The 15,464-nt window shown below is 38.2% G+C and overlaps 1 protein-coding gene across 3 annotated transcripts in view; it reads left to right on the top strand.

Moving 5' to 3' along the window:
- The window catches only part of SLC25A13 (solute carrier family 25 member 13), a 99,058-nt gene that overhangs the window by 31,066 nt on the left and 52,528 nt on the right, over positions 1-15,464 (top strand). For all 3 annotated transcript variants that reach the window (XM_063151808.1, XM_063151799.1, XM_063151789.1), the window contains one exon: positions 5,137-5,252. In XM_063151808.1, coding sequence (XP_063007878.1) covers positions 5,137-5,252 — 116 coding nt within the window. The remainder of the gene's footprint in view (positions 1-5,136; positions 5,253-15,464) is intronic.

The following is a 15,464-nucleotide window of genomic DNA, read 5'->3' as shown; positions in this document are numbered from 1 at the left end:
TCTTAAGCCAGGGCAGAGGTTTATTTGATGGTGGGCTTTTCTGCTGTTCTCTTATGGAGGCGTTTTTTTAAGGTTTCCTCTAAGAAAAGGAAATACTTTCCTTGCCAGACAAACCTTTCAAAGTAGTTGACTGGTAATAAAATACATTTTAATAAGTGTTGTATTGTGTGGTTGTTGTTTGTATGAAACAGATTGAGGAGCCTGGTTCCTGGCCTTAAGCCTCTCACTCCTAACCTTAGTTTAAAAAAAAAAAGGCTTCATTTGGCCTCACTTGGATCAGAAATTTCCCAAAAAAACAGTAGCTTTCTAAAGGCCTATCAGCAATAGGCATTTTCCGTCCTGACTACTGTAATATAATTTTTCAGATTTTTGTTGGTACTTTTAAACATCTGCCTAACAAAATAAGTATTTACTGCACGTCTTTGTTTGGACTGTAGTAGCTAACACTTTACTAAGAAATACCATATGCTTTATTTATAGAAAGGACAAAGTATTCAAAAATAACACTTGGAAATACCAGCATTTTCCATTATTATTGGTTATAAATTTATCCTCTAATGCACCAATTTACACTATACTTAGTTTACCTAGCTTGCAGTGTAAAATAATAGATGTAGCTTCAATTTGTGTCCCATTATGTTACCATGTTTAAATTGCTGATACAGTAAAAACATCTGCATTGATTTCTGAAGAAAACCTCTTCATCATTGCATTTGTATGTATTATTACAGCAGGTAATAAAAAGCAGGTGGGTTTTTTTCATTGTGTGGCTACTTGCAGACTTTCTGTGGTGGGAATGTGTTGTGTCTGTGGGGTGTCCAGATACCATGGGTGTGAGCATGGAAGACAGGAGAGGGTAGTAAATAGTGGTTTTGCTGCACCATACTCTGTTGTTATGTTTAGACTGGTGCTCTTGTATGTGGATGCTTTTGAAATATCAAGGTTTGAACCTTCCTGAATAAACTGTGCAGTATTGGCACTGGTAATGAGGATGTGAGGGTGAAGGACGACTTTGACTTACTTGGGTGGAATATCTTCAAAACTGAAATAAAATTTTGTAAACATTTCAGCTTCCTCTCGTTGTGCTGTTAAAATCACTAGGTTTTTCTCTGCTTTTGTAACATAAATGACTACTTGTTTAGGTATATGAAATAACTCTTAAGTAGTATATTGAAGTCCATGTTAACATGTGCTGTTTAATGACACCTAATGATATTCGCTGAAGGGTTATGCTAAACCCAAAAGGGTGGTGCTAAACCAGAGAGAAAACATGTTACCCAGGCAACTACCCTTGTGCAGTATAGAGAAGTGAGCATATGGCTATGTAGTACACATTTTTTCAGCTTCTTTAAGCATTAAGAATCACACGTGTAATTGACTGAAAAATTACTGCTCAGTTACTGTATTGTATGGTCATAATAGAAGTAAATGAATACGTCGTCCTTAGAATAGATCTGTTGGGAATCACTAGCAGGCTAGTCTACTTAGGGAGCAAAAATACAATAAGAAGAAAATAGCTGGTTTAATTAACATGTAAAAATTGGGTTAATTTGAATTCAGCTGGCACAGCAGATATTAATGTCTCTTCTTTAACAGTCTGGCTAGAACTACACAATTTGTACACTTTTAAATCTTCCTAGTTCTATGAGTAATTGTTTTTAAAAATGGATATGGGGTTATTTTAAGCATTTATTTGTGATTTATTAGTGAGGTTATTGCTTCCAAGTGCTGAAAAAAATTCTTCTACTAGTATAAAATCTTGTAATAGTGTTAATACATGGAGTTTTAGTCAAACCCAGGCCTAGTCACATAGCATATGTTCTTAACATGGTGCTGGGATTCTTCTGGGATAGGTGCTCTATTTCTTTTCTGTGCTGTAATCACTGTATTGTGAACCATTGGTAAGGACATGTGCAGGTTGTTTCACACAAAAGGCAGCTTTACCAAAATGATGTTGGTTGAGATTTTACATTTATAATTCCAAACAGTCCTATTCTAGAGTCTTGTCACCTGCTGTCCTTTTTGTTTTTCTTGTGTGCATGTATTATAATCTTTGGAACAGAACTCAGTGCTTTGGATCTGTTCACTGTTCTGTCAGGTATGTAGCCAATAACAATAAATAATAATAGCTTTTTATAACCAGTAAGTCACACTGTAACAGTAAATATGCATAAATACAAAACTGAGTAGGTTGTGATAGATTGGTTCAAAATTGAAGGTAATGCTACTTTTGAAAAAATTTCTTTTGGCTTAGAAGGGATGGAAGTTTTCTTCCTTTGAAAGACTGAGTATCTGTGTAGTCTGTGTCTAACGGTGGGAAGTACTGAGAGCTCCCAAGGCATTTAAAGGCCTGATGGATTGCTTGTGTGCTAATGTGTGCATCTGTAACCAGGCACAGACTTCTTTGCCAGTAAAGCTTAAGGCATTCCTATATTTTTGCTGACATCATTAATTTTGAGTTTAATCTTAAGAATACCTGAGGAGTTTTCTTTTTATTTGCTTCTTGCACTATGTTATAATTTACGGTGGCAAGATCCCAGAGTTAATTATTTGTTAGACCATTTCATACTCTGCATTTCTTTTACTTTTATTTATTGCAGGTGTATTGAGGGAGGTAGTGTAGAACAGCTTTTAGGCCTTCTCTGTGCTGTGCTTTTTTAAAAAAATGTCCTCTTTTATTAATCTTCTCATGTTTTTGTGTTCCTCGTGGAAGTTGGCTTGTTACCTTGTGGGTGTTTGGCTGCTGATGTGCAGCAAACACACTTCAAGTGTTGATCTAGGAAAGCCAGTGGATGTAATCTTTTAAGACTTCGGCACAGCTTATGATGCTGTCTCTCACAGTGTCCTTCTGGACAAAATGTCCAGCACACAGCTGAGTGGCCCAGTTCCCTGATGGGTGAGTGACTGGCTTGCATGTCAGGCACAAAGGGTTACAGTGAACGGGGTGACATCAGGCTGCCAACCTGCCACTAGGGTGTTCTGTAGGCTCCATCCTTGGCCCTGTGCTCTTCAATATCTTCATAAATCACCTTGGTGCAGGACTCATAGGGATGCTAAGTAAGTTTGCCAACTGCTGACATCCTCAAGGGCAGAGAGGCCCTGCAGAGACACCTCAACAAACTAGGGAGACAGGCAATCACCAACCAATGAAGTGTAACAAGGGGAAGTGCCAGATTCAGATTCACAGACAGACTGGGAATGAGAGGCTGGAGAGCAGTGCCACAGAAAGGGACCTGGGAGTTCTGGTTGACAGAAAGTTAAATATGAGTCAGCAGTGCCCTGGCAGCCAGCAGGGCCACCCTTGTCCTGGGGGGCATCAGGCACAGCACAGCCAGGCAAGGGAGGGGATTGTCCTGCTCTGCTCTGGGCTGGGACAGCCTCACCTTGAATAATGTGTGCAGCTTTGGGTGCCACAATATAAAAAATTAAGCTGTTACACAGTGCCCAAAGGAGGGCAACAAGGATGGTGAAGGGCCTTGAGGGGAAGCCATATCAGGAGTGGCTGAGGTCACTCAGCCTGGAGCAGACTGAAAGGAGACCTCATTGTAGTTTCAACTTCCACACAAGGGAAGAGGAGGGGCAAGTACTAAACCCTTCACTCTCATGACCAGTGTCAGAATTCAAGCAAACAGCATGAAGTTGAGTTCAGGGAGGTTTAGGTTAGATATTAAGAAAAGGTTTTTCATTCAGAGTGTGGTTGGGTACTGGAACAGGCTTTCCAGGGAAGTGGTCACAGCACCAAGCCTGTCTGAGTTCAGGAAGGACAATTCTCTCAGGTACATGTTGTGATTTTTGGGGATGGTCCTGTGCAGGGCCAGGAGTTGGATTCCATGATCCTGATGGGCCCCTTCCAACTCAGCATATTCTCTGAATTCCCATAAAACAGGTGACTGGAAATTGCTGCATAGTCATGGGTCATCATAACTTAATGGAAAAAAACATATTTTCCAACTTATTCAACCTGTTAGTTCCTCACTATTTTTGCATACTGAGTAGAAGTTTTCATTGAATGGGCTGCAGTGTCACTTTGGACCAAAGTCCTAAGAATATAGTTGGTTTCCATTAAAAATCCCCTGGGTTTGTGTGTGTTTCTTGACATTGGATACACTGAATTTTGTGCTTTTCAGAAACAATCCTTGTTCCCCAGCTGCTGCCACATGAACCCATTAAAGTTACATGCCTGCTACACTGACATAAAGCAGCCTGAGAGACAGCAATCTTAACTATCCCAGACTGCTAGCAGGCCCTGCCACCACATATTTGAAGATGATTTTAAACTCTACAGCCTAGACATTAAAGAAGCAGGAAAAAGAATAGTTGGCCTTTGCCTCTTTAAGAACAGGAGTTTGATCTCCATTTGAACTCTTGGGTGTGATGCAGAGAAATTAGAATGTTCAAGGTCTTTGCTGTTATCAAACCTACTGCTGGAAACAATACCATGTTGTCTAATTACATATTTCTGCTTATGAACTAACTTCTGGAAGGACAACCCTGCTTTTATCTATGCCCTACTACTGTGCTAGCACATTAGGAACCAGGCTGTAATGATGAATTTGAATAAACTGCTCTTGGGCTGAGGAAGAACATGCAGACTACTGATTGAAATTTGTGACTCAACATGCAGGACTGGAGGGCTGTGATGGATGACTAATAAGTTGCTAGCAAACAGATAACCCATTCTGATCAGTTCCTTCTGAAGTGAGTGGCGGCGTGTAGGTCTTGAATGGATTTGCTTTCCAAAAGTGCTAAGTACTGAGTTTTGAGGGAAGTTACTCATGTCTTTATTGGCTCTGTCTTGCCAGTGGAGGGAGGTAGGCTCCCCCAGAGGGCAGTTCAGTTAGACATTAAAGCTGACGTGAGTAGCCATGCTGAGTGTTTTGCTTATTTTATGTTCTGTTGTGACTTGCTGAGAAGAATAATGCCTTGTTCAACAGACATTTCCGTTTAGTGATATAAAGGCTTCCTGACAGCATTGGGGAGAGGGCATTTTAGGATAAATTTTAATCCCTGCTGAATACATTTTGAACATATTTTGGTTATGGTCTTATTTCTTTTGTATAATCAATATTATATTGTATTTCAGTTTTTTGTGAGCAAGTTGGTTTCATAGTTATTGTTTTTTCCTTCATCCTTTAGGTTGATATCCTTTCAAGAGTTTGTGGCATTTGAATCAGTCCTGTGTGCTCCAGATGCATTGTTCATAGTAGCCTTTCAGCTGTTTGACAAGACTGGCAAAGGAGAAGTTACTTTTGGTAAGACGTTCTTAAATGTGCATTCTTGATGTAAAAATCCATACCTATGCCAAACTGTTTCACCTCCTGTTACTGTAGAAAACAGTGATTCGTAGTGGAACTACACTAATGCCAAGCAACTTCATGCCTGCACTTCTTGAATCGTTTATCTATGCACAGTATGAAGCCAAGGTCATCATCATTGTTTTCTCTGGAGGACTGGTCACTTCTCTTTTTCTCTTCCCCAACATGCTTGTGCAGGTCCAGACCAGCAGTGATAGGTGACCATAGGAAATGATTGTAAAACTGCAAGGAAGTTTCCAGAAGACCTGGGTGAATGTTTGGTTTGAAATCATTACCCTGAATTATTTTTTTGTTTGAATTGGCTATATTTCAAGCTGACTGATTTCTAAGGCTTAAAACTGTTTTCTGTGAGATTTTATAGAAATAATTCATTATGATATGCCCTCTGCCATTCCCTCCCCCTGTAAAACTCAGCTGTGCATTGGAAGTGTGATGTTTGCACTGATAATGAGATACACTTAGGCCAGTTTAAAACTTGATTAAGAGGACTGTTTCTTTCTAGATATCCTAGAGATAGCCTTTGATATCTGCAGGACTATCTCCCACCTGCCTAATGATAAGGGCCATTCAGTCTGAAAGAAGGATTCGGAATTTAGCAGTTTGGACTAATTTCTGATATTGAGTTTCCACTTGAAAAAGTATGGGGAATTTTTTTGCTGAGTACCTACTCTATCTAAAATTGCTGTTTCTAATCTGCTACATTTGGACATGGTCATTCCTATATATCAAGTTTTATTGTTTGGTTTTTAAACAGTTCTAAGTAAATGGGAAATTTTGATGCTTTTGACTCTCTTGTCTTTCCAAAATATATGGTTCACACATCCATTGTGTTTTACTAGTATTTCCCACACATGTCTTATGCTCAGTTAAAAAAGCCCTTCTCTTTCCATTTGAACTAACAAGATTCTGTAACCACTGCTTGAAACATCATTGTATTCTTTCTACCATCTCAAAAAATCTTTATTTGAAGTTGTGGCTGGTGAGAAAACTTGCTGTCTCTTCTTGTGTCTTTTTTGTTTTTTATTATTTTGGTAGTGTGTTGAGGGTGTGAAAGATGTGCTTTTTGTTTGACGTATTTCAGAAGTTACTACAGATGTTAAAGAATTTTCAGAAAAAAAATCTGTAGATCATAACCTTGATGAAGGAAGTATTTTGTGCCTAACAGTTTTGTGTATGTATATGGACAGAGAAGCAGTGCTTTAAAACAGGAGGGAATGCATATTTTACTAGGGTTTTGTTCCAGTGAAGGCAGACCAGAGCTCTGGAATGCCTGTGATGTGCAGTTTCTTGTCTGTGTCAGAGCCCCTGGTTGCTTGGAGCGCTCATTAATAACCTAGGAAGAACTGTATTTGTTTGATCTGAATGCTGAATCAGTCTGACTTAACTTTTTAACTCTTGGCATTCTTGTTCCTACTTTTCCTGCTGTCAGATGTTTCCCTTGGGGTTTGACACAGTGAGTCAAAGGATTTGTTTGGCATTTGAAGTCCATTGAAGTCCTTCTAGTGATGAGAGAAAATCCCATGCCAGACTGTATTTAAGGTATTTGAAAGAGGAAACATGCCAACATTGGCAGAACCTCAGATAGCTTTTGTTTAATTCCTTCATCTCCCCTTTTGAAACCATAGATGTATTTGTAACTTCTGTGTACTACCTTGTGGCTACCACCCCAGTAAATGCCTGGACTGGGGAGGATGGAAGAGCTGTCTCATGTTGTGCATTCTCAGCAGAAATGGTTGACCTTTAGACAAGGCTAGTTCCTTACTTTATATCACAAGGAGAAAAAAGGACTTTATTTTCCTGCCATTATGAAAAAAAACCCTAATATTTTCATAAATACATTATTAAAATACTATCCTGTAACTTTGCCACTCAATGCCTCAGTCATGCATCTTTGAGGCCAATTATGAGATCTTTTCCCATTCACTTGAATGAGAGTAGTATCAAGTCCTTATCAAGGTTAGGAGACTTAAATAGGGGTTTTGTATACTGTGGAATTACAGTGTGAAAGGAACAGAAGAATAGGGAAAGGATAATTTTTCAGTATACTGCTGTTAGGTGTAGTATCTCAAGGCTCTCATTTTGAGTCTCTGTCTCATTTTATTGTTATAAAGAAACAGTATGGCTTATCTTTGCAGTAATTTTTTTTCCTGTACACTAAAATAATGATACAAATATTTTAGCTTATACCAAGCAGAATATTTCCCAGCAGTGGATTTCACATTTTCTACCATGGAAATCCGTCCAACTCTTACTCTTTCACAGGTGCACCTGGCTTGGTATCTTTGTTAATGGAATTAATAATGAACTTTATGCCAATGAACATGTACACTGAATGTGAGATCCAGGCTGTAGATACTCAGAGAAATGTTCTTGGTAAAGAAGTTCCAATTTATCACTTTGCCCTTAGTTTCTTGAAAAATGCTGCACTCTTACTTTAGCTTCTGGATTGGAAATGGATTTGCGTTTTAGCCGTATGTTGACATCTCTACAATTTTAAATGTTTCATTTCTTTAAAGCGGCAAGTTAACTGTACCTGGTTCTTTGACAGAGCTATTACCTATTTAAAAGGGCTGATGTGCAAGCAGTGTGGGTACACGGGGGGGTGGGAAGTGTTTCTAGTTTATTGCTTTTTGAGGTGAATTAAATGGCCACTAGTAAATTAGTGGCTAGTGGCTGGTTGAGACTACACCTGGCCATTGCATCATGTTGTAGATTTACTTTCTGCTGAAGTGTCAAAGCTTTGACAGTTTGTAAGGAGTTAAAGCTCTCAGCAGGAAAGTTTAAATTCGAGGCAAAGAGCAAACCATTGCTTCTTACTGTTGAGTGTTGACAGGCACATAAAAGCTGATAATGTAAGTCCAGGGGTTTAAGAGACTTAGTAGAGTTGCTTTTTTGTCGTGTGACTGTATTTTAATGCCTCATTAAAGAAGCAGAGCCCTTTGAAATTCTTTACTAGATGGCATTTAAAAAAAGGTGAGATGGTTGCATAAAAAAGTGTTTAAAAATGAAGTCATTGTAATCTTCATCTTTAATTTTGGATGGGTAAAATAAACAATGGTACCTAACAGTTCTGAGCTGTGAATAACATAGTAGTGATACCCAGGAACTGGAACCTACATTTTCTGATACCAGTTCTCACAAGCCCTAGTGTAGGGCAAAATAAGTGTTGTCCATGTTGATTTTGCTAAGAGAGTTAGGAAAGGAACAATAAGAGCTGTGGTTGCATGAGTCTGTGCTGCCAACCATTATTGAACCTGCTTTAAAGATTTCAATTCTGATTTGTATTAAAGTAGAATTACCCACCAGACAGACAGAAATCTTGCTTTTGTACTTAATGAAATGGAGCTGTGGTATAGTGTGTGGTTTTATGGTTTTGGTTTTCTTTTCTAGACGTCCTCTAGTTCAATCTGAAGCTGTTTCAAAATGGATGCTGTGTTGTGCTGCTTTGAGAAATATGAGTATGCTGTCAAATGTCAGTCCTTTATTAAAAAAAAACCAAAAAAACAAAACAACAAAACAACAACCTCCCCCCAAAGCCAGCAAAAATATTAAGGAAATTAGGAACCCAATCTCCAAATTTTTCTTTGTTAAGTGTAGGAGCTGCAGATTCGAACACTGGATTTTGCTTTTTTCTTTAACCAAAATTTTATTGGCAGCTGTTGTGGGTCTCTGCTTCTGTTATTAATTATATCAGTACATTTGTTAGATAAACACATTAGTTAAGGATACATCTTACTAAGTGCTCCTGTTAGGTGATACCTGATACTTGAATTACCTGAATACTTGTTTGTAAACTTTCTAAAAGGACATAGCTCTTAAGAGAAGTTTAAATAGCTCCACAGCTATTGTGATGAGCTTCAGAGTTTTTTTCCTCTATGAAAATGTTCTGTTATTTTTTTAATATACAAAAAATGACTGCCAGAGTTTCATAATTACTTTCAGGACCGAAGAATTAACTTCTGATCGTGCGACGTAGCTCTTGCTTTCATTACAGAGGATTACTTGTTTTATGCTTTGCACTGCAATTGCTGGTCTGACTTGGTTGATTTATGGAATCTGTAATTCTTTTTATCTCTTGCACAACACCTAGCTTAGTGATGCCCAGTCTGGTACACCGAACACCATGTAAAGCAATGGAAAGCTAAATCTGAACCAACAAAATAAATTGCTGTAGCTGTAAGCTTTGATCTCTTGATTAACTGTAGTATTTAGTATTTATCAGTGATACTTCCATTGCTGGTTCAAATTGCCTTGAAACCAGTTGCAGATAGTGATTTGTTATCTTACACATCACAGCTTCACCTATGCAGTGAACATTTGCTGATGTACAAATGACAGCTGCCTAGATACAATGGATCCAGTGGCAACATTGCAGATGTGAAATCTGTTCAGTCTCTGATATTTTTTGTTGTTTGTACAGTGTTGGATTTTGCACAAATAATTGCCAGTTTTAATTACAAAAGGATGTGAATTAGACTTGTTAGTATATTTATTTTCTTCAAAACAATTTTTGAAATCTTCTCAGACTGTTTTTTGAGAATTTCATTTCTAGACATATGTCAATTTGGCAAGTTTTTGTTTTGTTTTTCTCTTTTAACTAAAATATTATATAACCAGGCAGACTTGGATGCAAGCAAATAAAAACCAGCCTGTTTGGATACAAAGTGAATCTGTCGTTCTAAATATTAGGAGAAGCTTTGTCCTGTTACACTATTTGGTTTCATTTGGTCTAGAAAATGCAATTGAGTTTTCTACATAATCCAGAACTGAAATTCAGTGTTTCAGTTTGTTCTTTGTTGTTGGTTTTGTTCTGTTGCTTTGTTGGGGATGGTAAGAGAACCATCAAATAATTCAGACTGGAAGTGAATGTGGCCATATGGGTCAAACCCTTGCAGCACCACCATCAAGATCAGTGGCTCAAGGGGAAATATCTAATCCATTTTTTTAAATAATCTCTGAGGCTGGAGATTCTGCAGCCTCTATGAGCAAGCATTTCCCAGAGTTTTATCACTATTATAGTGAAAAACTAAATTTCTGAGTGGAAAACTAAATTCGTGATGCCTGCTTGGGATTGCCAATGTTCCAGCTTGCATCCATTGCCTCGTCCTTCCACTGTGCATCTTTGTCTTCCCTTCATCTGTTGGGTAGCTGTAGACAGCAATGAGCTCCTCCTTTGCATCTCCCATCTCCAGCCTAAGAAAACCCCATTCCATCAGCCTCTCTGTTTATGTCACATGCATCATCCCCCAGCTGCCTTGTATGGACAAAATAGAAGTGATGTTCTGTTTTTGTTAGCAGGTTGTGCTGTTTACCTTGGTGGAAGTTGTCTGGTTGGGTTGTTTTGTTTCTTTTTTAAATTGTTATTATTATTCAGGGCAAGAGGACTAGATTTATTTTTTATGCCCACAGAGGGCCTAGTGCTTTTCAAACTTGAGGTGTTAGGGTGCTGGCAGTTTGTTGCTAACTTCTAATGAGGCCAGGAAGGGTAACAAAAAAATGTAAGGCTGTTGCAAGTGAACTGAAATGATGGATAGCTGCAGTTCAAGTAGAAATAGTTTTAAGGGATTGCATTCTGGAAAATTTCTGAAGGCATTTTAAGTAAGCAAATTATGTAATATTCCAGGTGTAAATTCATATCATTCCCCCTCACAAACAGTGGAGATAGAAGAAGCAGACAACCTTGAATCCAGATTTTTACTTGCTGAGGGCGATGGTACTTTTGGAAAGAGCCTGCTTTTTTGCTTTTTGCTTTCTTTTTTTTTTTTTTTTTATTTTTTGGTAGTATTTTCAATATTTAACACAGGTAACAGAAGTGCACAAGCATCTCAGTCAAAAATTAGGGCCAAATTGAACAGGAAGCTGCATGAATATGCCATGAGAAAGTGAATTAGTAGTTTTCAGAAGTGACAAGAGCACAAGCAACCAGAGGAGGGGGAAGATAAGAGGATAAAAAAGACAACAATTTCAGCAGATTTGTGAAGTTGAAGCTTATCATGGATTTTTTTGATTGGGAAAAATCATGATAGCACAAGCATGTTCTGTGTTATAGTGTTTTCATTAATGTGAAATTAATCTTCAAGACTTCTCTGTCCTGGTTGAAAAGTTTGTCTAGGGCAATGACTTATGTTCAGTAGCTAGTGTCTCTGTCCTGAAAGAGAATGCATGCTGAACATTTTTTAGGATTGGTATTGGATTTCATGGTTTGCTGCAGGCATTTTGAGGGATCTGTTTGGTAGTTATATTCTTTAAAGTCTACTTGCAACATTTGATAGACATTTATTTACCAGTACTGGTCTTCATCTCACCTCTGTGTACACCAGGTGCTGCACAGCCTTTGTTGCTTCTTTCAGCCACAAAATGGTTGTGGTTCCCCTCGGAATAGAAGTGACCAGCTTTAGTGGGAGACTCCAGGCTCCTGCTTCTCCACCCTGCTGTGGCTGCCTCTGAGGATGCTGGCACTCCAGTGGGGCTGTCACACTACAGTCTTTTTTAACGCCTGAGGGTGTGCCAAGTTAACAAATGCATTTCCTAACAAGTATCAACAAGTATCATAAGCTTTTTGCTTCTCATTGATGGGCTCCAGATGCTGGTATGTCATCTGGAGGTGAAAAAAACATCCATTTTTTTATATATGTGGACCTTTATTGCACCTCTTAATGATTAGGTTTTATTACAAAAAGAACTACCCTGATTTTTGAAACTTTCCAAGTGATAAATGAATGTTTTTTGAACAACTGAACATAGATGTATGGGAATATCAGATTGGCATGTGTGTGCTGTATGGTATCTTGTCAGAGATCTGAAGAACTGCTTGGAAGATGTTCCAGTTCAGTGAGTTAAAAATCCTCTTTTTACGGACGACCAACCATAGATTTGCACAATTGACTATAATGGCTCCAATTTTAAAAGATCGAGGTAACAGAGAGCACTTCCAATAGGTGGGAGAGTTCAAGAATACTACATGCTCAGATGGCTAAAATATTGTGCTTTCTGCTGCTACTTCATGCTACTTAAAAAGAAAAAGAATTGGTGTGGGAAAGGTGGGAACACGCCAGTTTGAGAGTCTATTTCAACTGTATGAGGTCACTCTTTAGTTAACACAGTAACTCTTTGGTAAGCTGAGGGTCTGCCATCTGTATATCCTATAAACTCCAACATGATTACTAGGCAGCACTTGGGGAGGCACCAAAAGCTTCTACACCACAACATATTTTAAACCATGTCAGGAGCTGTATATCACTTCAAGCTTGTTTTTTATTAAGATTTTTCCCCATCCCATTTTCAAACTGGCCTGGAATTGTAGATTAGAAAGTAGAAACTTTAGCAAGTTCTAGAAGCCAGAAAAGTGTTTTGTTATTACAGATTTTAATATGAAATTTCAGATAGCAAAATACACATATTTTTGTGGTGTGTGTAATTTAGTTTTCTAAATTGGAAAATCTGCTGTTACCTAGCAGTTAATGACTGTATTTCCCTAACATTTGGAATTCAGGACCTGATTTAAGAAGCTGATAAAAGAAAACAAAACTGAGAATATGCTGGAAGTGCTCAAAGTGAAAATTACAGTTTAGATAGGTTTGAGGGTAGATAGTTAGACATTTTAATTGAACTAAAATAGTTTTATACTAATACAGTACTGTTGTGGGAGTACATTTTGTGGTGTGTTTGAAATTGAAGTATTTAAGTGAGGGAAAATGTGTGTTAATGCTTTGCAAGAAAGTGATTTTTTTTAAAATATCATCTATCTAAGTAAAATAGCTGTTAAAGATATAAAGCTTTCAAGTCTATGCTGGAAAGTAAAGTGTAAAGTTCATGGTTATTTCTTGAGCCAGGAGTTTGCTTTTATCACTTTGGTTCATGTATTAAATTGCTGTAGGAAACAAAGATGTGAATTCTGAAGTAAATTTTTTATTGCTGGACAGCTACAGTGAAATTAGTCCCTGCTGGTGTAAAAGTAAAGAGGTGTTGATTCTGTCTACATCTAAAAAATATACTTTCAAAATAAATAGTTTGAAAGAATTTCAGATTTAATATGTCAGATATTCAGATATTTATGGACTATATCCAGTAAAGATTTTAGTAGCTTGTTCTGTTAAGTGACTTTCCTTAGACACAAAATACAGTGGAATAATGACTTTCAGAGTTTTCCTTTTAAAACCTAAAATTTGTAAGTCCAAATTTCATTTGGAGAATATTGGTGCTCCTTGCTGTGTCAAGTGCATCTGTAGTAATTCCAAAGCATGCTTTATTTCTATTTTACTTCTTAATCACAGGACATGGAATGTCATAGGAATGAAAATGGAATGGAATCACAGGAATGACAATGTGAATGCAGCATGCTTGTTAGTGCAATAAGCGTTTAAACATACACATCAGTACAGTGCAGAGAAGAAGGTTCCCAGGAATTAAGGGACCAAAAACCCCCACTGTAAATCAGCAGGCAGATCACCTGGAGGGAAAATAAACCAACTCTTTCATGCAGTGATCAGAAATGAATGGCAAGGCTGCTATTTTTTAGTTACAGACTGTGGAGGGACAAACAATTATTTGTTTTAGAACCTTGCAATTTATTTTAAAATTGAGTTTCAGAGTTGAATTTTTTAAAAGATGGATAAAAGTGACAGCATGGATTTCTGAAAATGACTTCAACCTGTTGCTTATTTTGCTTTCTTACAGCTCTGGTTCACGCAAAGCAAACACACAAATTGTATCTTTTGCTAGCTCCAGATTGATTTTGTGCTGTTGTGGCTCTTGACATTGAAGCCTTAACATTTTGCTTTTTTTAGAAATGAAGCAATTAAACAGTGTTCTGAACTGGATTTTAAAGCTTCCATTTATCACATATTTTGGTTAAATACTTGTTCAGGATCAAAGCACAGTTGCCCAGAGAAGTTGTGGAATCTCTGTTGTTGGGTTGTTCACAGAATGACAGCGTGGGTCAGGTTGGAAGGCACCGCAGTGGGTCATCTGCTCCAACCTTCCTGCTCAAGCAGGGTCATTCCAGAGCACATGGCACAGGATTGTGTCCAGATGGTTTTTGAGTAATTCCCATGAGGGAGACTCCACAGCCTCTCTGGGCAATCTGATTCAGTGCTCAGACACCTAAACAGTGAAGTTTTTCACCCTCATGTTCAGGTGGAACTTGCTGACTGAGCAGTACTGGGGCCAGTCTTGTACCTTGTGGAATGCCACTGGTGACAGGCCTCCAACTAGACCCTGTGCCACTGATTATGACCCTCTGGGATTTCAATGTTCCCTTATCCTGAGTCAGAAATTCATGAGGGGCTGTTCAAACCTCATCTAGCCATGGCCCTGAGCAACCTCTTCTGGTTGGACTTTCTTTGACTGGACTCCATGAAATCCAGATGTCCTTTCCATTACAAATTACTGTCTAGCTCTGAAACAGGTTCCTTTAAAAAAAAAGTCTAAGCAGACATCATAACTCCTGGCTACTGAGGCACACCTCAGCTTCTCTGTGTTTTGCTGTGTTTAGTTAAGTGACTTGTGGATAGCTGTGGAACTTCCAACTGCAGGTTTAATGCAAAACTACTTTTTTTTCATTGTCCATTTTTTGTTTTAATACTGGATTTAGATGATTAGGAGATGACACTGTTAGAACTGAACAGTAACTTGGAGTGAGCTCTGGTACATAATTGGATACATTTTGATGGTTAAATCAGAAGCTAAAACGCTTCCATTTTTTGGTGTAGTATGAATGGTTTTTAATGTCTGAATTGGGCAATCTGCCTAGAGATGAGACTTGAGTCAGTGATGTGGTAGATGAATGGGTAATGAGACCTAGCAATGGAAGAAGAAGAAGGCTGTTCACTGGGCATAGGAGTTTGTGCACCACAAATGGTTGCAAAAAGGAAGTATGGGGTATGAATAAAAAAGCAGTGGCAAAGAGGATACCACGTCTCATGCCATCAAAGAATCAGTAGAAGCACAGTAGGCAATTTTCCAGTCAGCTGCCTGCACTGTATAATCCAACATGCATTCTGTCAGAAAAGCATCTGGTAGTAGTTGCCAAGTCATATTGACATCAATATACAGTATGATTGTGAAAAGATCAAGTTGTGTGGATTCTCTTGCTGTATCTTCACTGATGTGGTAGTCTGTGTTTTCCAGGTCATAGGAAAAATTAAGTGC

The sequence above is a fragment of the Melospiza melodia genome, chromosome 1, assembly GCF_035770615.1.
Source record: "Melospiza melodia melodia isolate bMelMel2 chromosome 1, bMelMel2.pri, whole genome shotgun sequence".
NCBI lineage: Eukaryota > Metazoa > Chordata > Aves > Passeriformes > Passerellidae > Melospiza > Melospiza melodia.
The sequence above is the reverse complement of the archived record's forward strand: the minus strand, read 5'-3'. Positions and strand labels throughout refer to the sequence as shown.